This window comes from Capricornis sumatraensis, chromosome 13, assembly GCF_032405125.1.
Source record: "Capricornis sumatraensis isolate serow.1 chromosome 13, serow.2, whole genome shotgun sequence".
Lineage (NCBI taxonomy): Eukaryota > Metazoa > Chordata > Mammalia > Artiodactyla > Bovidae > Capricornis > Capricornis sumatraensis.
This window is the reverse complement of record NC_091081.1, coordinates 58,376,569-58,402,456: the sequence shown is the minus strand read 5'-3', so window position 1 is coordinate 58,402,456 and position 25,888 is coordinate 58,376,569. Positions and strand designations below refer to the sequence as shown.

The following is a 25,888-nucleotide window of genomic DNA, read 5'->3' as shown; positions in this document are numbered from 1 at the left end:
GACAGAGGAGCCTGGTGGGCTACAGTCTGTGGGGTCGCAAAGAGTCGGACACGACTGAGCGACTAACACTTCCACTTCTTTCAGGAGGCTATCAGTGGTCACATAATGTATGCGTATGTGTTTTAAAGCTCATTTTTGTGGTCATTTGCTCCTAAAAAAAAAAATGGAAATTCCGTCTTATCTGGGTTTACAGCAGAGATGATCTTTGTAATCGCTAGCCCAAGTGAGATGCTTCCCCTTTCCTTGCATCTATTTCCAAAGAGAGAAAGGAAGCAAGGAAATGAGTGCGGGAGGAAGGAGGCTTAGCTCCCTAAGAACAGAGGCTCCCTAAGGAGAGGTTCTTGATTTCTCTTCTGGCCAAACACCAGGGACTAGCTCCTGGAGGATCAGTGCTTTGGGCACTAAGGTTGCAACAATGAGCAAACCAGACACAAAATCTTGTTTTTATGGAGTGCACATTCGGAGTCTTTAATAAGTAAGTCAGAGTGTTGATCTGGGTGAATTTTGCCCCCAGTATCACCCTGTACTGCATCCTCCTAGTGGTAAATATTTTAAAAGTTTTTTTCATCTTCTGAAAATAAACACAATGTAGATCCTTCAACAGAACAGAAAAAAATTATTATTTGGTTTTTGTACTTTTTAAAACTGAAATTTATTGTATCATTGTTTTCACATGAGAGTTAATTTCGTTAACTAATTTCTTTCTATTAATAAAAGGGTACAATTGTGTTATATTTGAATTCTTCTTTTGAAATTTGTCATTACACTTTATCAATGGTACATGTTGTACAGTCCTTGTAATACTTTTTGATTGTATTCATGGAACTGAAATTTTTTTTCCTCCCAAATGATGAGACATAATATTCATGCGATTATAAAATAAGAGCTGGCAGTCACATGTTACATAAATGTTCCTTCCTCTATAAATACTGCATGAATGTTACTTTCACTTGCAGAACTGAGGATACTTTGGTCATGATCACTTCCTCTTTACAAACCTCTGTGGCAGTTTTTGCCCTAATAATTCTACATGTCAGTGCTCTGGATACCTTTAAAGCTGCAGTGTATGAACATGCTGTCATACTGCCAAACGACACAAAAACACCTGTTTCTCCGGATGAGGCTTTGTTCCTCATGAACAAGAACATAGATATCCTGGAGAAGGCAATTAAGCAGGCAGCTGAGCAGGTATTCTTTTATTTCTGCTAATCATAATTCATAAGACAGGCATGAGAGCTGATGAAGACTGGAGTGTTGAATTGTCTACATACATAGTGAAATAATTTTGATTTAACTTGTTTTGAGCAGGGTGCTCAGATCATTGTCACCCCAGAAGATGCACTTTATGGATGGAAATTTACCAGGGAAACTATTTTCCCTTATCTGGAGAATATCCCAGATCCTCAGGTGAACTGGATTCCATGTCAAGACCCCTACAGGTATTTGAAGTATCCAATTTTTGAAAAAATATTTGTGTATTTGTTTAGGCTATGCTGGGTCTTTGTTGCGGTATGCAGACTTCTCCAGTTGTGATGCCTGGGCTTCATTGCCCCACAGCATGTGGAGTCTTAGTTCCTTAGATCCCCAACCAGTGATAGAACCTGCATCCCCTACACTGGAAGGTGAATTCTTAATCACTGGACCATGAGGGAAGTCCCAGTCATAGTTGTTTGTACAAAGTACTGTGATTCTCTAAAATGTATATGCTTACGACAGAAAATGATAAATCCTAACTGTTCATGTATGTGGTATAAGTTTTATATATATATAGACATTCATTTGATTTTTAAAAATTGTACTTAGATACCATTTAACAATTATTTATAATCTAATATGCTTATTAAATTTGGAGAAATATATAAATATTTATCATTGGGATTAGAAACTAAGGGGAATATAAACAGTAAATTAGTTTCTGAAATGGACAGTGGGTTGTGTTCGGAAAATATTCCAAGGTCTCTTGTTGGGCTTCTTTAACAGACCGGAACCTGGTGGTCTAGAGTTGACGATAAGAAAGTGAAAGACAGAAAGAGGCTGATATCCTCTGGTTTACACAGAGAACCAAGAAAGCCCTTGACACAGGGTTTGCATTGCTCACAAAGGCGCCGGGCACACTCTTGAGGGGGTGAAGGCACAGGGTGCCTTCTCGAGAGGGTCTTAGAAGCCTGGGCAGGAGAGTGAGCATGACAGGTTTCTACACTCCAGAGAGTTAGCCAGGGAGAGAGAGAGAGAGAAAGAGAGGGAGAGAAACAAAAACGACACGAGGACCTAAGCTCTGATGGAGCAAAGGTGCTTTAATAATTTTTCTGTGAGTATATATAGGCTGGGGTACAAGAAGTTTCTTTCGACTATGATAAAGATCAGAAAACCAAATGTACAGTAATCATTACCAAGGGAACAAGGGGTTAATAATGGCCACAAGGTCAGGAGACAATCCACATCTCAAAAAAGGGGATCGAGACTAAGCAATTTTGTCAAGAGAATGTTTACTAAAGGAGCTTCAAGCCTGTCTCACACAATGACCTCAGTTCCTGGGAGCAGCCTGCTGTTCTGCTTAAAAAGAAGCAAAGGGCTTGTGAGAAACAGCACGTAGGAATCCTCTTGTTAAACACTCCCTGACAATTCCCCCTTATTTATTTATAATATTTGTAAAAAGAGTTCTGACCATTAGAGTTTGTTTAGTTTTAACAATCTTTGCATGAAGGCAATGGTAGATGACAAATATAATTGTCAAGACAATCACCAAAATTACAGTTCCAGACCCGATGCTGTGAGTAATGCTTTGAAACCATCTGCGTGGGTCATGCATGTTTTGTAAATGAAATTTGATTTGTTCCCAGTTGTAGGCACTATTATTGAAGTGAACAGGAGTAACACAAAATTGAGTAGAATGCCAATCACATTTTAGCATTACCTGTTTCTGTACATCTGTTAATTGATCTCCAACCAATTTGATAGCTGTTTTTAGTTCCTGTATTTCCTCTTGAACATCCTTATCCATCTGAGCCTGAGTGGCCCACATAGTATGGGATTTTAGTCCAATTTTGAATAAAATTATGTGTTTGAATTGAGGTTTGTAAAGCAACATCAGTGACAGCAGCAGTGGTACAAATAGCTATTAATCCCAAAATGCCAAAAATCAGCCATCCAGTGAATCGTTTAGCTTGCTGGAGCAATTTAGTAAGTAACCGGGAAGCAAGTCCAGCCATGGGACCTTCTTCCCAGGGCTGCGGGAGATTTATTGGTAACCACAGATTATGTTGAGATCAAAGAATTCAAAAGGGAATCATTTCTCAAGGAAATAGAGGAGTTAAGACAAGTATATAATTTACAATTTATGCAAGTTACAGAACATAAAGTCTTACTGAATTGCAAATTTTCCTATAACAAAAGGAAGTGGAACAGAGGTTTGTATAAAATACGATTGATTATAGTGAAAGAAATAATTCCTATGGTTATGACTGGTCCCTGTGAAATGTCCAGTCCAAGTCCCAAGTTCCTCAGTGCTTGCAGCAAGTTTCCAGATGTCCCATTGTTCAGGCCCAATCTGTTTATCAAGGACGATTCGAGGTCGAGGGGGAGCCATTCCACCATCAAGCCATCCAAGAAGTCCTCTGTCATGGTAATGCTTCATTGTAGTATTAGTAACCTTCTATGCTACTTGAGTAACATAATCACACACAGGCTGTTAATATCATCTGAGCAGTTCTTAACCACATACCATGGGGTCCCCAATAGACAATTGTATGATTAGCCATAAACATTAATTTTCCTAATTTGGCCTGACATTTGTCCCAATCAACAGGAATATATTTAAAGTTCTTATTAGTAAACCTTTGTATTAGTGTTCTTTGTTCTTTCTTTAATTCTTTCCCTAAAGTTTCAGTAGTATAAACATGGTTCATGGACAAAGAAAGGGCAGTAAATGATCCAAGCAATGTGTGGAAGTTCTTTTTTTGAAGGCAGGACGAAAGCCCAAGTTTGTCAATTAACATTAGTACATAATTTTGTTGGGCCCATGCATAAAGGAAGGATATCATAGCCTAGAGAAATGTTAATTAGTCTTCCTTCTTTCTCCAAGCTCCAAGGAGGGGGCATATGTGTTGAGTCATTAGTGGATACGATTGGTACTATATCTGTCCATTCAATAAAAAAGGGGGGTTAGGTATATAAGCCCGATAAGTGTGATCAATCAAGTCAGCCTGAGCAGGGGAAGCAAAAGCAAGCACAGCAAGCATAGCGAAAAATATATATATATATTTTCAGGATTCCAAGGCATTCCCTGTTGAGAAACCAGATTTTCAGCTTGATTAGTAAGGGTTTTTATCTGTCCCCAAGTAGGGAGATCATAAGCTCAATGCGTCGAGTGAGGTGTTTTTTGGAAATTTTTAAAGCTGCCATGGCTTGTATTGGAATTTCTTCTTCCTGGGGTTTTTGTTGTTTCATCTCTAGTTTGAATGTTGGGAACCCCAGTAGGTTGACTCTTCCGAAGAGGAAGCCATCTGAGTTCGTTGGATCCATCTGGAGAAATAGAAGCATACCCTTTTCCCTGTAAGATCAGTTTCTTAGATTTCCATCTATTAGTTAACCTGTCTTGATACCAAATAGGCAAAGGAAGGGAGGTGTCCTTCAATGTCTCGAAATGTTTTTCTGCTTTTGTCAAAATATTTCCTTGCGGTAAGTTTAAAAAATTTAAAACAAATAAAGCTATATTAACAATAGTTATAGAAAGAAAGGAAAGTGATAATAATGAAAACATTCCTAGGAAATATTTCAGTCCAAAAGAAAAAAAAAAAGTCATCTAGGAATCCGTTTGGGGACTGGTATTTGGCTATGGTTTTGAATTAATGGGTTGATTCCCTCATCCAGTATATATAATTAATAATATACTGTAACTACAAAAAGGAAAAATGATATTTTTGACATTGAATCGCCATGATATTCTTTAGACTCCAGAGAAAACTGATTAAAATAAAATCTGTTTTGAAATTGCAAAACCAGTTCTTCTTACACATGCAGTTAGGAAAAGGTTAACTTGTTAAAATACTCTTTTGGAGTTCCATTTCTGCCTGGGAAACAAAAACAGGCCTAAGAAAAAACCTAAAGTTAACTCTTATCATGTCCTTGGGATACACAGCCCACTCTATCTAGGACTCCAAATGCTGTCACACTGGATGTAAAGCCTTGGCTATAAAATTTTGAGAAATAGTAGGATTGTTAAGCATACCTTGAGGTAACATAATCTACTGAAATCTTTTATGAGGCCCAATATGATTAGTATAAGGGAGAGAGAAAGTGAATCTCTCCCAGTCTAAAGGGTGTAAAGGTATATTTAAAAAGCAACCTTGTAAATCAGTAATAATAACGTGCCTATTACTATTTTGAGGAATAGTAATAGGTGATGGGATCCCTGGTTGTAAAGCACCCATAGGTTTCAAAGATGCATTAACTTTCCTAAGGTCTGTTAAGAGATGCCATTTGTTAGATTTCTTTTTTATAATAAGAATAGAGTTTTAAGGAGAGTAAGATTCCTCAATATGTTTTAATTCTAATTGTGTGTCTATAAGTTCTTTGAAAGTAAAAGTGAAGTCGCTCAGTCCTGTCCGACTCTTTGCGACCCCATAGACTGTAGCCTACCAGGCTCCTCTGGCTGTGGGATTTTCCAGGCAATAGTACTGGAGTGGATTGCCATTTCCTTCTCCAGGGGATCTTCCCAACCCAGGGGTCGAACCCAGGTCTCCTGCATTATAGACAGACACTTTACCGTCTGAGCCACCAGGGAAGTCCTTAGTAGCCTGTAATTTTTCTTTCATAAAGGGCCATTTCTCTGTCCAAATAGGCTCGTCATGGTGGCACAGAAGGTAAAGCGTTTGCCTGCAATGCGGGAGACTGGGGTTCGATCCCTGGGTTGGGAAGATCCCCTGGAGAAGGCAGTGGCAATCCACTCCAGTACTTTTGCCTGGAAAATCCCATGGACGGAGGGGCCTGATAGGCTACAGTCCATGGGATGGCAGAGTTGGACACGACTGAGCGACATCACTTTTGTTTGTTAAATGAGCAGTGGCCCTTAGGAAAAATGTGGAATGTATATCTGAGTTTGCCATAGCATAAGTAAGTCCCTTCCTGTTAGATTAAGGGGTGCATCTATCACATAAGATCTTAATGTTGCAGGCTGGCCTTTTGGTCATTCATACGGGTAGATTTGAACATTTTGATAAACTTCTTGTGCTTTGGTTTGAGAAATTTCTGCAGTTTGGCAAGAGACTTTTTGTATAGGCGCCCTCTTGAGGGGTTGAAGCCACAGGGTGCCTTCTTGAGAGGGTCTTAGAAGCCTGGGCAGGAGGGTGAGCATGACAGGTTTCTACGCTCCAGAGAATTAGCTGCGGAGAGAGAGAGAGAGAGGGAAACAAAAACAACACCGGGACCTAAGCTCTGATGGAGCAAATAATTTTTCTGTGAGTATATATAGGCTGGGGTATAAGAAGTTACTTTCGACTATGATAAAGATCAGAAAACAAATGTACAGCAACTGTTACCAAGGGAACAAGGTCAGGAGACAATCCATATCTCAAGAAAGAGGATCGAGACTAAGCAGTTTTGTCATAAAGAGAATGTTTACTAAAAGAGATTGAAGCCTGTCTCACACAATGACCTCAGTTCCTGAGAGCAGCGTGCTGTTCTGCTTAAAAAGAAACAAAGGGCTTGTGAGAAACAGCACGTAGGAATTCTCCTGTTAAACACTCCCTGAGACTCTCTATTGACGGTACCAGACTTCAGTTTCATAGTCTCTGTGCTCTAGAATCTGTTTCCCATGCAGAAAGACCTGAATCATAAGACTTTATGCTTTGACATTTTGCAGTTTCCTAGGCTCATAAAGCTAAATTTCCTGGGAAAAATTAATTTAGACACTTTCCAATATAAAATATTTAATATATATGTATATTAATATATAATTTCCACTATCTACTAAGGCTTGAAATATTGAGGTACAGGTTGCACACTTCTATACTTCATACTCATTCTTTCTCAACTCTCAGATCTTCTCACCATCTCTTACCCTTTTATACTTTTTTTCACTCTGGTACCTCAAATTAAGTTTATTAAACATTCCTCTGCCATGCTTTTCCTGGGGATTATAGAGACCATGCTTTTTGAGGCACTACTGATAAGGCTGAAGCTTATGTAAGGGTTATCAGAAAACAGCTTTTCTCAGCTCTAAAGGGCTTAACCACACAATGAGGAGAATATTGGGTTCCATGACAGTGAGCAGCTCCACTTTCCTGTTCTTCTTGTTCTGAGCTGATGCTTCCCATGGTGTTTGTTGTGGAAGAAAAGGGGTGACAGCTGGACAGTCTTTCTGACTAGAAGTTTTGAGAAGGGGACAACCCATTTGTTTTTCATCTCACAGTAGGTTTGTGAGATGGATTTCTTAGTTTAAAAAAAACCAACATATTTTGCCAATTTATGGGCTAGTCAAACATCACAGTAGCTATGAAAACTGGTGAAGGTTGGCATGCTAAGTTGCCTCAGTTGTAGCCAACTCTTTCTGACCCCATGGACACTGGCCCACCTCCTCTGTCTATGAGATTCTCCAGGCAAGAATACTGGAGCGGTTTGCCATGCCCTCCTCCTGGGGATCTTCCTAATCGAACCCACGTCTCTTATGTCTCTTACATTGGCAGGCTTATTCTTTACCACTAGAGCCACATGGTGACGGTTGGACGACAGGTCTATTCCAGGTGGAATAGAGGTGTTTACCTCTATTCCTCTTTCATAGCTCTATGCTACAAAAAAGAAATTTTGAAAGAAAATGCGCTTGCATTGTCATCTACTGTAGTCACATTTAATTCATTTAATGATTACTTTTTGAGCACCTGCTATGTACCAGATACTATTTTAAGAATAGGAGATATAGCACTTATTAAAGCAAAGTCTTTGCCCTTCCCGTGGCTTATGAATATTCTTGCGGGGGAAGATAGATGTAAACAAACTCATTTATTATGTAGAATGTCATTTGGAGATAATAATAGGGGTGTTGATGGGAAAAAACCAAGTACAATATAAAACTTGACAATTATGTTCTATTTGGGACTTTACCAAAGCCTTAAGCCTGGGATTCAGTCACTCAGATACTTCTTTGGACTGTTCCAAAGAGGTAAGGGAGGAGCCAAGATATATAGGGGTTTTTGCAACGCCCCCCACCTCCAAGAAAAAACCAAACAAATAAAAGTAAACAAAGTAGTCCAACATCAAAAGATTACTGCTAACGGTTAGGACTATGAACTTCTACTTTAGGGGGCTAGGTTCAATCCCTGGTCAGGGAACTAAGATCCCACAAGCCTTGCCTCACAACCAAAACAAAATTCTCCAAACAAACTAACAAAAGAGTGACTCCCAAATGTTTGGCCTAAGCAGTTGGAGACACAAACTTACCATTTATGGACATAGGGAGTGTTAGTGAACCAGCTGGTTCCTCTTGTCCAGGTGCAGGAAAGCCAATCTACTGATACAAGGTCGTGGTGAAGGAAAGCTCAATGTCAAGCCAGGAATCCCAGTGGCTAATGCTCAAAAGAACCAAACTCCTGGTGGATTTTAGGGAAGGGTTTTTAAAGACAAAGTAAGGGAGAGAGTTGCAGGGTATGTGATCAGCTCATGCATAATTCTCTGATTAGCTGATGGAGAGGTAATAGGGTGATGTCACAGGGGTTAACGTCATCAATCCTCAGATTCCAGCCGGTCTGGGCGCTACCTGCTCATGGCCTTCATGCACTTAGCTTTTTCCATCTGGTGAGGGTTTTTGTGTCTGCAAAACAACTAAGAATGTGTGTCAGACACTGATTTTTTTGTCCTCAGGGGAAGACCTAACATTCTGTGCTCCTATATGGCTGATCCATTGTTTAAATTGTTACCAGTCCTCCTGGCCCAACTGCTATTTTTTTGTTACTATATCTTTACATTCTTACAGTCATTAATTCTTGAGCTAAATTTTTGTGACTCAGGGGAGGCCCAGGAGACTAAAGTTTTTCTACAAAAAAGAGGCAGGTAGAGGATATAGCACGGTGGGGGTGGGGTGAGGGAGTCTGTCCTGGTTAGGTCCCCTAGGGTCCTGGTCAGTTACAGGAGCCACTGAAGGAATAGCGAGTCTGGGATAGAACTTTGGAAATCAATTTTGTGCATCTGAAGTTTGAGCTGTAATTTAATAGACATCCAAGTGGAGATGTAACTCTGGTGGATATATATTTGAGTCTGGCATGAAATACAAGGTCAGGGTTGGAGGTGGAAAATCAGGGAGAAAAACATTTTCAAATCAGGTTTATTAACATGGATAAGAGTACTTATCAATCCATTCCTTGTCATTTATTCATCCACTCATTCACCCATGTAACCGGCAAATGTCTAGAGATCTACAGTAAGGAAGTAGAAATGCAGTCATGAGAAAGAGTCATCTGGGGTTTGAATTTACACTGCCTGCTAAAAGCAAGCCCCAGAACACTTAATTGTGCTTTAAAAATCAAAAGTGAATCTTATCAGATTCTCATTGGTGAGGTCATGGATGTACTTTGGCAGAGGCAGTTCAAATTAGGAACCATCTATAAACATCTAAGTAGATCTGGGTCCCCCATAATCTCACTTTTTTTTCAAATCACATTGCTCTCAATGAAACACATGTCATAATGTAGTTTATAGGATGGATAAATAGGTAATTATTTTGAGACATGCTTTTATAGATTTCCTCTTATTTGCTTTCTACAAATAAAGTCTATATTCAAACCTATTAAGCTTTAGAAATAAAATATCTATCATCTATAAAAGAATAGTAGTTGCATTTTAATTTATGATTATATTGATAATCATACTTAGTTTAAAAAAGATATCCTGACATGGCACTTACTCTATTTCTTTTACATTTAGTGTGACTATTCTCAAGCAATATTAATAACTTATCAATAAAGCCATGCTGGGCTTCCCAGGTGGCGCTAGTGGTAAAGCATCTGCTGGCCAATGCTGGAGACGTAAAAGATGTGGGTTCGATCCCTGAACTGGGAAGATCCCTGGAGGAGGAAATGACTCCCCACTCCAGCATTCTTGCCTGAAGAACCGCATAGATAGAGAAGCCTGTCAGGCTACAGTCTATGGGGTGGCTAAGAGTCAGACACAACTGACCATCTGAGCACACACAAAGGTATGCCAACTCCACACTGGTCAGTAATGTTAAAGAGCAAAAATCTTGGTCCTCAGAGGAGGAAGAACTGTCTCAAAGAATGATCTGTTCACAGATGTAACCACAGGTCTGCATACTCTTTATTCTGGGTAAAACAAGAGACCTGTCAATTACATTTTTTATGTCCTTAATCATGTACAAACTTTGAAAAAAAAAAGTATTTCTACAGTAAGAACAAAAACATTAGTTTCATCATAGAAAGTTATTCTTTCATTGTAAAGACACAGTAGTCTGATTTTTCAATAAGCCATGCAAACATTCCTTTTTACACTCATTTCAAACCCAAAGATAAGAATTATAGACTATTTTGCATAACTGCTACATAAGGCCACAGAGCCACAGCCAGAAAGAAAGGCACAAATGGAAAAATCATGTCCCTTCTTTTTTATTCTGCTGTTTGTCACTTCATTGTTTGGAATCTCCAGAGTCCAAAGGTGATGGCCCTCAGACCTGGCCTTGGTGCAGTGGCTCACACTGCTACCATTTCCCGGGGGTTCCAGTGGCATTCCACCACCCAGATAGTAAATTTAGCTTTGGATTGCACCACTAACAAACTAAGACACCCTCGCCTCCACGACCCAGAAGGAGAGCTCATTTGGCTATTCCCAAACTACCAAGAACCAAACTCCCCAATACATCTAAAATTCAAGACTTTAGGAACTGGATTATTGTTGGAAATAATAAAAGAATAAGGTTTTCTTAGAAAAAGAAGAGAAACTTATCTCTAATAGAGAGACAATATTTATCACCAAGATGGGTTCACCTATGGAATGAGTTAGAAGAGAAGAAATCTAATGCTTGAGCCACAGGAAACTTCAATGTTTAGACTCAGGGCAGAAGAGGAGGAACCAGAAAAGGAGATGGAGAAAAGCACCCAGAGTAGGAGAATGAGAGAGTGGGGTCCAGTAAGTGGGGTGAGGTGTTTCCAGGAGGAGAGCGTAACTCCGTCAGCTGATGCAGAAGTAGTACAGGATAAGGTGAGGTGTGGCTGTCATCACTTGCATTAGGAGGGGTTGTCAGGTGGGATGAAAGCAACGAAGCCTGATCTGAGCACTTCCAAAGGGAACGGGAGAAGATGGGCTGATCCAGGAAGAAGGCCAGCTCCTTCAGGGAGTTTTGTTGTAAGAGGGACCTAAGAACCTGGGCACCTAAGAAAAAAATCCATTAGAAGGGCATGTGGGGGTCAAGAGAGGTTTTTATTTTATTTATTTTCCACAGATGGGAGGTACTAGTGTATATGTGTGTGCTGATGGAGTGATCTCTTGAAGAGATGAAAACTGCTGCTACAGGAGAGTGAATTGCTGGAGTAATAGATACAATTTGGAAAAAAAACTCATCAAGTTTAATTTGTGACTTCTAAATATGATCTCTTTCATGTCACATAATTAGTATTTTTTGTGTGTATGTGAGAAAATTCAGACTTAGTTTCATAGCAACTTTAAAGTGTATCATATATGCATATATATGAATATAAGCACTATGTTATACATTCAGGCTCTGAGATTTATCTATTTATTAGTAACAAGTTTGTACCCTTAAACTACATGTCCCCAGTTTCCCACAATCTAACCTCCGATATCCACCATTCTATTTTCTGTATCTACAAGTTTGACTTTGAAAAGTTCCATGTATAAGTTATAGCATACAGTATTGGCCTTTCTCTCTTTGACACTGAAATGTCTTAATTAAAATTTGATTTAGATTTGGTCATACACCAGTACAAGCAAGACTCAGCTGCCTGGCCAAGAACAACTCTATCTATGTCGTGGCAAATATGGGTGACAAAAAGCCATGTAGTTCCCGTAATACCACGTGTCCTTCTAATGGCCATTATCAGTACAACACCAACGTGGTATATGATGCAAAGGGAAAGCTGGTGGCGCGTTACCATAAGGTAAGAGGGGGTGAGTGTGTAAAATGGAGCCTCCTTTGAGAAGGGTATATTCTATGTTTAGGAGATAGAGCTTCATTTCCTTATAATACAATGTTTTATTGTTGTTGTTCAGTTGCTAAGTCATGTCTGACTCTTTGCAGCTCCACAGACTGCAGCTTGCCAGGCTTCTCTGTCCTTCACTATCACTTGAAATTTGCTCAAATTCATGTCCACTGAGTCGGTGGTGCTATCTAACCATCTCATCATCTGCCACCCTCTTCTCCTTTTGCTTTCAATCTTTTCCAGCATCAGGGCCTTTCCCAATGATTCGTCTCTTTACATCACATGGCAAAGTATTGGAGCTTCAGTTTCAACATCAGTCCTTCCAATGAGTATTCAGGGTTGATTTCCTTCAGAATGGACTGGTTGGATCTCCTTGAAGTCCAAGGGACTCTCAAAGTCTTCTCCAGCACCACAGTTCAAAACCATCAATTCTTTGACTCTCAGCCTTCTTTATGGTCCAACTCTCACATCCATACATGACTACTGGAAAAACCTCAGCTTTGACCAAATGGGCCTTTGTCAGCAAAGTAATGTCTCTGCTTTTTAATACACAGTCTAGGTTTGTCATCTAGGTTTGTCAATATGATGTTACCAATATTTTTTAAAAGAGAGCAATAAAAAAAATGACACTTTAGAAATGTGGATTAAATTGTAGACTGAGATCTGTAAGAAAGGTTTTGTAAGTCCAGAATCATGATAAAGTTTTTGCATATATAAAACAAATAATTTTAATATTGATACAAAGGATACTGAGATGACTGTCATCTGGATACCAGTCAGTTCAGTTCAGTCCCTCAGTCATGTCCGACTCTTTGCGACCCCATGGACTGCAGCAGCAAGGCCTGCCTGTCTATCACCAACTCTCGGAGTTTACTCAAACTCATGTCCATTGAGTCGGTGATGCCATCCAACCATCTCATCCTCTGTCATCCCCTTCTCCTCCTGCCCTCAATCTTTCCCAGCATCAGGGTCTTTTCCAATGAGTCAGTTCTTCACATCAGGTGGCCAAGTATTAGTTTCAGCTTCAGCATCAGTCCTTGATTTCCTTTAGGATGGACTGGTTGGATCTCCTTGCAGTCCAAGGGACTCTTGAGAGTCTTCTGCAACACCACAATTCAAAACCATCAACTCTTTGGCACTCAGCTTTCTTGATAGTCCAACTCTTATATCCATATATGACTTCTAGAAGAACCATAGCCTTGACTAGATGGACATTTGTTGGCAAAGTAATGTCTCTGCTTTTTAATATGCTGTCTAGGTTGGTCATAACTTTCCTTCCAAGGAGTAAGCGTCTTTTAATTTCATGGTTGCAGTCCCCATCTGCAGTGATTTTGGAGCCCCCCAAAATAAAGTCAACCACTGTTTCCCCGTCTATTTGCCATGAAGCGATGGGGACCAGATGCCAAGATCTTAAATTTCTGAATGTTGAGCTTTAAGCCAACTTTTTCACTTTCCTCTTTCAGTTTAATCAAGAGGCTCTTTAGTTCTTTGCTTTCTGCCATAAGGGTGGGGTCATCTGCATATCTGAAGTTATTGACATTTCTCCTGGCAATCTTGATTCCAACTTGTGCTTCATCCAGCCCAGCATTTCTCATGATGTACTCTGTAGAGAAGTTAAATAAGCAGGGTGACAATATACAGCCTTGACATACTCCTTTTCCTATTTGGAACCAATCTGTTGTTCCATGTCCAGTTCTAACTGTTGCTTCCTGACCTGGATACCATTTAACACTTAAATGATAAAAGATGTTTTCATATTGTATGAATTAATTTCACAGAAGCTAATTTCTTCACTTTCTATCAAGTTACAAAAATGATCTTTACTTTTTAGATTCTGTACCAGTTGATTTAATTATCCTTTTATTGATTTAACATCAAATTATAAAATTTTTACTTTGAAATCTGAGTAAAATAACCTAAAGTCATAGTTTTGTACCAAATTGGGCAGGGAGAGAGACTGACCTTTTACTTGAATGAGGTATGCAGGTCAGTGTGAATGTCCCTTTTCCTGTCCCATATTCTTTTTTCTAATCATCTTATATTGGAACCTCAGAATCTTCTGAGTGGAGAAATTATCTCCTGGAAGTCCTAGGTAAAAAATAAATTTTAGTCAAGAAGAAAGATATAGCATCAGTGATTTTCAAATGTTTTTGATCACATACCTCTATGGAAAAAAATTTCACACGAGTCCTTAAAAATATGTTTATATTTATTTATGCATTTATTTGTGTGTTTATAAATAAGACCCAAAACTTTCAAAGAGTTTTCTATGTAATCTTGTGGGTCTGACAACTTGTTTTCAAATGTAATTAAACTTTTATGTTTTCACAAATGTGTCTCAAATTGGGAATAGGAATGTCATTTTCGTTATTTTGGAGACTGTGTTTGCATTGTTAGTATCATTTTAAAGGCTATTTTTGCAGCTACTCTTCTATTCTGTAAGCGTTGACCAAATTAAACTGATGACATAGTTGATCAATCCACTTAGCCAGACCCAGTAAATGGCAGGATGGCACAGTGTACAGGATGTGGGCAGCTAGTGAGGACCTGAGTCATCCTAAAGTGAGAAGCTCTCACTCTCCCATCAGGGTACCTCAGAACAGTTCATGACCCATATCCTCTGACATACGGATCTGATAAGAGAACTTTTGTCAACTGATTCTTAAAATGCTAGTAAATTTCAATTTAAAAAATTTTAGATAGAAAATAAACTTTGAGAGGAGTTTTAATAGTCTTACTTCCAACTCTAAGTTTTTCCTGTTTTGCAAATGATTTTATTGAGCTATTGACCCTGATTATCAAATGAGGCTAGGTTTGTTTCTCAAGCTTACTTGGAAGAAATCAGAATGAAATAAAACATTTATGTTTAAACAAGAACTTTCAAAACTGGTTAACAGTCCATGAGATTACTTTGGAAGGGACATGGTAAAGAGGGATTGGGCCTCCCTCACCTGCTTAACAGATATTTATTGTGTATCAACTATATTTCTGCTTCTCTGGTGACTCAGTGGTAAAGAATCCACCTGCCAATGTAGGAGACTTGGGTTCAATCCCTGGGTCAGGAAGATCCCCTGGAGAAGGAAATGACAACCAACTCCAGTATTCTTTTCGGGGAAATCCCATGGACAGAGGAGCCTGGTGGGCTACAGTCCGTGGGGTTGCAAAGAATTGGACACAACTCAGTGACTAAGCAACAACAACAATTATATTTTTAGGTTTCAGGGACTCAAATAAAAGTGATGTATATCTTCAGCTTTCAAGAAGCGCATAGTATTTGCAATTCATGGGGAGGTATTTGGCCCTTACTTGAGAGAGGGAGGGAGGTAAGGAGGAATAGTAGGGGGGAGAGAGAGAAAGAAAAGGAGAGCAAGAGAGACAGAGACACAGACACAGACAGACAGAGAGAAACTATATTTTCCATATTTTTCTTTGAAAATTAGCTTCCAATCACAGTGGCATTCACCTTCTATAGATTTCCCACTGTTGAGCAGGTAATTACTAACTTGGAGTGTCTTCATGTGTCATCTCTTCAATAAATAAGGCTTTTCTGGTTTTATCCTGTGTGTTTATTACAGTACCACCTCTACCGTGAGCTTCAATTTGATGTCCCCGAAAAGCCAGAGCTGGTGACTTTCAACACCGCCTTTGGGAAGTTTGGCATCTTCACGTGCTTTGATATTCTCTTCCATGATCCTGCTGTGACCCTGGTGAAAGAGTTCCACGTGGACACCATATTGTTCCCCACAGCTTGGATGAACGTTTTGCCCTTTTTGACAGCTATTGAATTTCATTCGGCCTGGGCAATGGGAATGAGAGTTAATCTTCTTGCAGCAAACACACATAATGTCAGCCTAAAAATGACAGGTAATCCCTGACCAGATGAGGTTTGCAGATTATATTTCTAAGTGGGGAGAAACTCTTGCTTTGGAGATGACCTGTTGTAATTTTTTTAGTCCTTTGTTGGGACTTCTCACTAAGCTTGTATCCATTCATGAAAAAAAAAAAAAAGAAGAAGAAAAGAACAGCTACTGTTGGTTATAATAGCTATATCTGTGTTAAGACTTTTGTATTATTTCATTTATCCTGACAACTCTGCATGTGGGCTGAGTATTATCAGTCTGGTTTTGCAGCTTAGAAAACTGAGACACGCAAAAGTGCAAGTAACCTGCTAAAGTCATCAGCTAGTAGGTAGCAAGAGCTTCCCTGGTAGCTCAGTGGTGATGTGCCTGCAATGCAGAGACCTGGGTTCAATACCTGGGTTGGGAAGATCCCCTGGAGGAGGGCATAGCAACCCGCTCCAGTACTCTTGCCTGGAGAATTCCATGGACAGAGGAGTCTGGTGGGCCACAGTCCATGGCATCTCACAGAGTCAGACATGACTGAAGTGACTACACAGCAGCAGCAGCAGTATGTAGCAAAGTAGGAAACTAAACGAGATGTGCTCTAAAACTGGTGAAGGCAGAGGAGTGTACTGCTGGCATGTTGCTGTGCAATAAGTCACTCAAAGAGTAAAAAGTGGAAGTGGCTTAAAACCACAAACATCTGTTATCTCACAGTTGGTGTCGGTCAGGAGCTTGAGGTAGCTTGGGAGGTTGTGGGTCAGGCCACCTCTTCAGGTCACATCAAGCTTTTGCCTGGGCTAAACGCCACTTGCAGACTTGACTGGGGCTGGCAGGTCTGCTCTCAGGACGGCTCACGTGTGTGGCTCTTGGTAGGGTTCCTCTCTTTCTCAGTGGCTGTTGGCAGGAGACTTTCGTTTCTGGCCACAGGGGCCTCTCCACAGGGCTGTGTGATGTTTCCTCATGATATGGCAGTTGACTTTCTCCAGAGCTAGTAATGAGAGAAAGATGGAGAGAGATAGGGGAAAGCTGCACAGCTTTTTATGACTTGTCACAAGCCGTCACTTCTATCACGTTATATTCATTAGGAGTATGTCACTAAGTCAAGCCCACACTCAAGGTAAAACAAATTAGATCCACCCATTGGAGAGAGGAATGATGAAGAATTTTTGGAAATATCTGAAAACCACCACAATGGAGAAAAGGAGGAACTGTTCTTTCTTTCTTTTTTTTTTTTTTAAAGTGATAAAACAATTGTTTTATTTATTTATTTATTCTTTAATTGTAAACTTACTTATTTTAATTGGAGGCTAATTACTTGGAACTGTTCTTTTATATTACCTTCCCTACCTCTCAAAGGGCTAGTGGTAAAGAGCCCGCCTGCCAATGCAGGAGACATAGGAGATGCCAATTCTATCCCTGGGTTGGGAAGATTCCCTGGAGGAGGAAATGGCAACCCACTGCAGTATTCTTGCCTGGAGAATCCCATGGACAGAGGAGCCTGGTGGCCTATAGCCCATAAGATCACAGAGGATGACATGACAACTATAGTGACTTAGCACGCACATCTCAAACACTTTGGTGATTCAGTGGTTTTAATATTTGGCTTAATTTTCTGTTATGGTAATAAATTATGTGCAAAGTTTATTGAATGAGACCACTGATCATTCAATTTAATCTCCTCCAGTGGAGAATAGGGGAAGTACTTAGGTGTTCAGTGCCTTGTGCTGTCTCGTGACTAATCTTGTGACATGACCATATGCTCAGTTCTGATAGGGAAACTGGGGGTGTTGAGTTTGTTTGGTTTTTTGGTTTTAAAAGAACTTGTCTTCCATTCACAGGCAGTGGTATCTATGCACCACACTCTCCCAAAGTCTACCATCATGATATGGAAACAGAGTCAGGAAAGATCCTCTTTGCAGTGGTGGATTCCCATCCCCGAAACTCCTCGACCTCCCCACCAGCCGTGAATTGGAGTGCCTACGCCACCTCCATCACACCCTTTCCAGGACCTAAAAATTCCTTCAGGGGATTTATTTCCCGTGATGAGTTCAACTTCACAAAGCTCTCTGAAAGCACAGGAAACCTTACAGTCTGTCAAAAAGAGCTCTGCTGTCATTTAAGCTACAGAATGTTAGGAAAGGAGGAGGATGAAGTGTATGTTCTAGGAGCTTTTGCAGGACTTCATGGGAGAAGGAGAAGAGAATATTGGCAGGTAATCTCAACTCAAGTGAAAACGAGTGTCTGGGTGTGAGTAAATTCCAGGGTTAACTTTTTATATTTGTCCCAGGGAATTAAGTGCTTTTTCTTGGCTTGACTCCATGCATTGCCAGCGTCACACACACACGCTTTGGGATTAATCATATGATATTTGCAGGGGAGCTAAGTATCATCTGATTGCTTGCTCTGAACACATTAAAAAAATATGAACCTGATTTTCTAATTGACTAATGAACTAGCTTGCATATTTAAGTGGCTTCCTTAAGTAATTTTGCTGACATATCTAAATATAAAGTCTTATTTTAACTTTTAAAACTAACAATAAGTAGGGATATATTAACTGCTCTTGTAACCATATGTCCTAGTCATTTCCTGCCCTTCCAATGACAAATTTTTTAAGTGTAAGCTTTTTATGTAGTGTTGGCTATGCATTTGTATTTTATTATTATACTCTGTACCTCATTGCTTTCTTTTAAGGAAACAGATATGGAAAAAAAAAAAAAAGAAATGGTCAAAATTCTAATCATTCTTTTGACTTTAGTACTTTTGTTGCCCAAAGAGTTCCACTTTCTTGGACCAAATGCCATCATCTGACATGCTAGATGAATGGTTTGTATCTGATACCAAATTCAAGCTTGTACTGCTCACTGTGGGACAGACCAATAAATTGAGATATGAGTTGTTGTGGCAAGGAACAGTGACCTTATTTGGAGAGCCAGCAGACTGAGGTGGTGGACTAGTGTCCCAAAGAACCATCTTTCCTGAGGTAGAAGTCATGCTTCTTTTATACTGAAAGGGAAAAAGGTAAAGTCCTGGTTCCAGTCAGACTCTGGAAGGGAAATGTAAATTTTTTCTTCTTGTAGTCATTCATACGTGGACCTAGTCTAGATATTCCTTATGAACTAAACAAAGGTATTTTAGCTTATTACACGAAAGGCACGATTCTCAGAGACAGTTCATTATGTTAATTTAAGCTTATAGACAACCTCCATTTAGGCTTCCAGGTGACACGGTGGTAAAGTATCCACCTGCCAAATGTAGGAGATGTCAGAGACTTAGGAAGATCCCCTGGAGGAGGAATTGGCAACCCACTCCAGTAATCTTGCCTGGAAAATTCCATGGACAGAGCAGCCTGGCAGGCTACAGTCCAAGGAGTTGCAAAGAGTTGGACATGACTAAGCAACTGAGCTTACCAATCTCCATTTAGTGATTAACTTGTAGCAAAAACAAGAGAATACAAAGGTTAAAGTAAAAAAACCAGATCCAATATGGAGTCAGATTTGTTCTTTCCTGTTATGAAAACTGGCTTCTTTCTTTCAATCCACTGGTTGCCCAGGATGTGTGGGTTGGCTCTTAATCATTTGCCAATTCCAATAAATCAAGTAATTGTATGATCCAAATCCCTTTAGCAAATGGAGAAAATATTTCCTTTGCTATAAACTGAGTCAACAGTTCTAGTACAAGTAATTTAGATGCAAGGTATTGGATTTCATCTGCATCTCTTCTGCACAGGTATGCACAATGCTGAAATGCAGATCTACTAATTTGACAACTTGTGGACAGTCAGTAGAAACTGCTCTCACGAGATTTGAAATGTTCTCTCTAAGCGGCACATTTGGAACAGAGTATGTTTTTCCTGAAGTGCTACTTACTAAAATCAAGCTGGCACCTGAAAAATTTGAGGTAAGAGCATCTTAAGAATTTGTTCATTTTATCTGTTTTCTGAAGTCAAACAAAACAGGCCAAGAAAACAATTTCTGTTAACTTTTGCTGTGTAACAAATTTCCTCAAAATTTCATGGCTTTACACAATAACCATTTCTTCAGCCTGATATTGTGGTTGGTGCTGTGAACTGGGTGTAAGTAACTAAGCTGTTCTTCTGGACTAGAAGGGGCTCAGTTGATCTTGGCTGGGCTCATTCATGCATCTGCTGCTAGCGAGTGAGTTGGCTGGGGTTGGTTGGTTTGTGATGGCCATGTCTTGAACAGCTGGAATGACTGGAGGCACGTTCTGTGGCCCCTTAACTTCCAGGAAGCCTGAGCTTGTTCACATATTAAATGAAAGAGTCCAAGACCATAAACAGAGAAAGACACAATAGGCAAGTTCAAGTCTCTGCTTGGACCACGTTTGCAAATATTTCATCTACCATAAGCAAGTCACATGACCAATGTAGATTCAAAGGGTGAAGAAATAAATGATGCTAAACTCTCAATGGGAAAAGCTGTGAGATCATATTGCAAAGGGTATGGATAAGGGGGGGGGGGGTTGTGACCATATTTGTAACTTACAGCAACTAATTCTTATGTGATGACACTTTGTTGGAATAACACAATAAGATACCTAAGGCCTATGAGTCTGAGGGACCATTCATTGCAGAATATTCACTTACAGAGTTTTAATTTCTTTTTTCTAACATGTGAAGACAAACAGAAAATCAAATATTTATTTCATAAACCACAGTGGTCATAGCTAGTTCATCCACAAATTAAGCTGGTCTCAAATTAAAATTAAGATTCTGCAGGTTTATGTCTGCTACGTAGTACATGGTGCATATACACGCATGTACATACACACACTCCAGAAGTCTGGAATTTAATGTCTTCATCGAACTGTGACAAATGGTGACAGAGTTTTAGAAATTAGAATGGAATCACTGCATTTTTTGTTTTTACCAAAGAAAAATAGGATCTAAGCTAATTAGTCTAAAGCATCAAACAAGGGAACCTTTAAAATTGCAGACTGCTTATGATAATATATCTGTGTCTGCTTGTATTATCAGATTGGAATATGCCATATTTGTAAAAGTGTTTAATTCTGTGACACCAACAATTTAACATATAGTGCAGCCGTAAGGCTGGGAAACACAGAGAACTGGAATCCTTGGCTGCCATAGAACCCAGTAAGGCAGAGAATCTCAGGAGCACATGAGGCTGAAATAAAAACTTTGGTGCCAACTACAGAAAACCATGATCAGATCTGAAGTAAGAGATATGGAACTGAAATCCAATAGTTAAAAGTTGATAGCCTGGCACAAACATGTGTCGATAGGTTGAAATTATCTGCGAATTCAAGGAAGTGAAAGAAGGGAGGGTAGGGTTCACTCAGGTAAGCTTAGGAAGACATGGGGTCTAGTGGTATGTGTGTATCTTGTAAGCCTTGCCATTCATTTTATTTGTTAATTACAGTATAATTAGTTTCCCATGGTGTGTTAGTCGCTGCTGTACAATGAAGGGAATGAGCTATATGTATACATATATCCCCTCCCTCTTGGATCTCCCTTGTCACCACTCATCCCACCTAGCTAAGCCTTGCCATTTCAACTGAGCACACAGTCTAATTTTCTGGGTACTATTTTGAAAAAATTTTTCCCATGCCATGTTCTCTTAGACTTGTATCTTTTTGAGACATTACTCCAAAATAGGACAGAACATTTATCTCACAAAAGAATCTCATCCATGGGAGAAAGATAAAAAACTGTTGGCGTTTTCTGGATCACGTTAAAGTTCCAGAGTCTGAGATGCCATGTGACTATCACTCTGAACCACATCAATATACTTGAAGAAGTGGGTGGTGCTAGTTGATGAGGTTTTAAACTTTTCATCACAAATGGTTTCAGGCAGTAGGAAACAATGAGACAATAGAACAAAACAGTAACTGGTTAAGCACTTAACTCGGTAGTATTTGTTGATCTCAACCCAAAATTCTCAGAATTAGTCATGCTACCTCCCGTCCTTGGACACTGGCCCTTTATTTTTGGATAGAAGGAGGGAGGAGAGGGAGGGGTTGTATCTACCCTTTAAATTTAGCACTTACAGAGACTTCCCTGGCAGTCCAGTGGTTAAGACTTTGCATTTCCAATGAAGGGGACATGGGTTTGATCCTTGATCAGGGACGTAAGATCTTGCATGCTGCATGGTATGGCCCAAAATGATAATAAATAAATAAATTAGGCACTTACATTATATTTATCATTTGGGCCATATCTCATGTACTCCAGCTCATTTGCCCAAAGAAGAAATGAGATATACTGTGTGTTGACTCCTCAGAGCTATAAAAGAGGCATTTGTCTGCTGGCAAGCAGGGGTTTTGGTATACCAGTTCCTTGGAAGATTTTCCCTAGTTAGCGTACTGGTTTTCATTTCACAAGTGTAGATTCTCTGTGGCATGACTTTCCCTAAAGTTCATCAGGTTCTAAGGAACAGACACCAAGTAAACACATAAGATAGACAAAAGGAAGAATCAACTAACCAAATGAACAGTTAAAAAAAAAATCAAGAATTTTATATTTTAGTTATTCTTTCTCTAGAAACTTTGCAGATCATGTTAACTTGCTAATCTGTTAACTTGCTATTTCTAGAGATATCGGTTCTAACACCATAGATGACAAGAGCTTTGCAAGAGTCACACCAACCGTGTTTTCTTGAGTATTTCCCCAGTTTCCCTGGTTATGGACTCTCCATCAACATATATTTTACACATTATCTTTGAAGATCACATCTGCAGAGATTTCAACACATTTACTTCTTATCTTTTCCCCACCCCCAGTTCTTGCTAAGAGTATGAAGTGTTATTGACCGCAACTGGGAAACATTGCTTTACTATTTGAAGTTAACTCTGGTATATTATCAGAAGTCTGGCCTCTGAAACTAATTATGTAATTTTGTTGAAGTCAGTTAACCTCTGAATTTCCTACCTATAAAATGGGGGGAATATCTTCCTCACTGATTAGGGAATGCATGTGAAAGCACTTGTACAGTGAAGCATTGTACAAGTATCAGGATGTATTTTTAGTTAGTTACCTCAGGAGGTTTCCCTAGTTAACTGTTTATCAACAACTAGAGGAAAATGTTGCCAGCATTAGGCCACATGTGCTGAACATCGTGTAAATATAGGTCAATGCGCAGACAGACTGGAGGGGGAAGAGACCAGGTCCCACTGTAGATCAGTAAATCAGAGTCTCTGGGGGTGAGACCTGTATTTTTCCATCGTCCCACATTTTGGTGGGTTGCTTGATTGATTTGATTTTGGTGGGTAAGAACTACCAGTGTAAGAGAATAATAAAAAAGATCAAATTATACTGAGTATATACTACTTAGGAGGTCAATTAATTATACAGTATATTTTAGGAAAATTTGTAACAGAAAACTAGCAAAAAATGCTAAGTTCTAGCTAGAACCTAAGAGACAATCACTGATATGGAAAAGTTAATCCCAAGGAAATTAACATAGACATGATTTTACTGTATTAATGAAAAGTCACATGAAAACTAAATATTTTTGTTTAACTTGTTTCAAACTTTCACCCAACTATACTTTGAAATATACCTCTGGTATTTCATTTTTGTTCCTTTAATGAACAATTTAGTAAACAAGGAACAATTTAGAAACAATGAACACTTAGCTAACTACCAACAGGCTGTGCATTTGACAACTTGCTAGTGAGCTGTGTTTTTATGTTTATGTGTCACCGCAATCATTATCTTTAAGGATATTTAGCTGTTTTCTACTTCTAGTTATGAAGCATCTAATTTCTTACCTTCTAAGTTCTTTCCCCATCTAAATTGTCCTTTCCACAACTGATAAATTCATTTTCTTTATTCTTGTTCTGTTGTCTCTCTATTTGTGTTTTTTCTATAAATTCATTTGCTTTATTCTTGTTCTGTTGTCTATTTGTGTTTCTTGTTCCATTATTTTGCATACATTACTCCCTTACAGAGAAGCTTCTGTGACTTCACAATTTTTGCACATCTCATCCTTGCTTTTTCTTTTTGACCATATGGTTTAGTCTTCTCTTCACTAATCTTCAACTAGTGATGCACTATAAATTGTAATAAGCCACTCTCTAAGGGAGAAACAAAGCTCTGATTTGTGGCATTTGCCAGTTATCATGGTGTAAATACTCTCACCATGATCAGTTTCAAGAAAAGTCATGCTTAACAACCAGCTGTCAAAGTTCCTGGAGATTTAACAGTCTGTTGTGAGCTTATATACCACTGCACTGGTCTCTGAAACTAATTATGCAAGTTTGTGCAAGTCAGTTAACCTCTGAATTTCCTACCTATAAAATGGGGAGAATATCTCACTGGTTCTAACCAAATGGGAATGAGAAAGCACACACATTGCCTAGCACACTGTGAGCCTGGGGAAGGCCACCCACCTCACCCCTCCCAGCCTCTGCCACACACATATTTGTCTTAGAATGAGCCTTTGCTGCTTGATTTCCACTTGGCACAGAGTCTTCCATAATACAACCCAATAATAATTCCATAATAATAATAATATAATAACAATAATAATTCCATAATTCCAACTGCTCCTCCTTGTAGCAGGTTGTTTCCCACTCTGGGAAGCTGACCATTTCAGCTATTACTTTTCAGACTTCCTAAGCACATACCTGTTTCTCTTGCCGAGATACTAATATACTGATTTCTCTCTTTATATTTGGAATCTGCTCAGTTTTACCATTAACTTTTAAGCTTCTTGAGGGAAGAGTGCTATTTGTACTCTTCTGGCTCCTGGTTATCCTGCATATAATTGGACTCAATAAATTTTTGCTACTGATGATTTCTGACTTTCTGTTAAAGGTTACATTTGATTGTGTAAACTGAATTATTGAACCTCATAGGAAGGCTCTAGTCTTCCTTACATATAAAATAGCTGTCCCCTACCCTTCCCACCTGCTCCCCAATCCCTGGCCCCAGGGCCCTTTCCTAGTAACCTACTTGATCAACTGTGATATCTAGAATGGTTTCAAAATCATGAGTCTGCTTGTAATGTATATTTTAATTAAGTTGGCTATACTCTTCCCACTTTTCCTTTAGGTACTAGAAGATGGGCGTTTGGTAAACAAGAATGGATTATCTGAACCTGTCCTAACAGTGTCGCTCTTTGGGAGGTGGTACACCAAGGACGTACTTTCCATCTCAGGCGGGACCAGCAACTCAGCAACAACGTATCTGATGATACCCACGTTATTAATGATCATAGTCTTGCAGTATACTGTGATGGTGTAGAACATCGCTTTATCATATTCACTGATTCATCTCAGATTTACTAAGAAATATTGAATGACTAGCTCACTAGTATAGACCAATGATTTTCAAATATTTTTTCCTCATCAAGGATTATTTTTAAGGGCTACAGTAATTTTGCCTCTTTTTTTGGCTATGCTGAAATGTCACAGTATGGTATAATGGTATGATTGATGTTTGGGCCAGATAGATGAGGATCAAATCCTGGCTCCAGCCTTGTTTGCATTATAACTTTGTGTCTACTTGTGTGTGTGTTAGCAGGAGCAGAAGAGATTCAGAGACATTTTAAATGTAATGATGGCCTTGGAAGAGAGCAGTAATGATGGGAATGAGGGGAACTGAGAGATTTATGACTGAATTCCATTTGACATTAAAGACAATTTGAATTTATTCAGTTTTCTGTGCTAATGATTGTGGGGGGGATTTGCTTTCTAATCAGATGGAAACAAACTCATTGGAATTCCATTGGAAACATAAACTCCAATGTTTAAGTTTATCTTAACAAAAAAGTTGTTTTGAGATATTCTAGAAAAACTAATACCTAGTCCAGTTTCTTGGGTAGTCATAGCTCCAAAAAGTCCTACTTAACGGTTGTGGTATAATTTAACAGTCACAAATACCATAACACAAAGACCATGACT

General features: G+C 39.2%; 1 protein-coding gene across 2 annotated transcripts; it reads left to right on the top strand.

Annotated features, from left to right (window-relative positions):
- Positions 1-975: 975 nt before the first annotated feature.
- On the top strand, positions 976-25,439 carry VNN2 (vanin 2). Of its 2 annotated transcripts, XM_068984926.1 has the most exons (7): positions 976-1,188; positions 1,309-1,439; positions 11,924-12,116; positions 15,734-16,022; positions 17,839-18,212; positions 19,730-19,900; positions 25,038-25,439. In XM_068984926.1, the coding sequence occupies exons 1-7, from the start codon at positions 976-978 to the stop codon at positions 25,227-25,229; spliced, it is 1,563 nt and encodes a 520-aa protein (XP_068841027.1). In that variant the 3' UTR covers positions 25,230-25,439. The 2 variants fall into 2 exon arrangements, with proteins under 2 accessions (XP_068841027.1, XP_068841029.1); XM_068984928.1 differs by lacking the exons at positions 15,734-16,022; positions 17,839-18,212.
- The last annotated feature ends 449 nt before the right edge of the window (positions 25,440-25,888 follow it).

What these genes read in the sequence shown, in the direction of transcription:
- VNN2 (XM_068984926.1), top strand. Translation starts at nt 976, where the DNA reads ATGATCACTTCCTCTTTACAAACCTCTGTGGCAGTTTTTGCCCTAATA. An exon ending in TGGTGGCGCGTTACCATAAG is followed by an intron (nt 12,117 to 15,733) that starts GTAAGAGGGGGT and finishes TGTTTATTACAG; the next exon opens with TACCACCTCTACCGTGAGCT. An exon ending in TGGCACCTGAAAAATTTGAG is followed by an intron (nt 19,901 to 25,037) that starts GTAAGAGCATCT and finishes CTTTTCCTTTAG; the next exon opens with GTACTAGAAGATGGGCGTTT.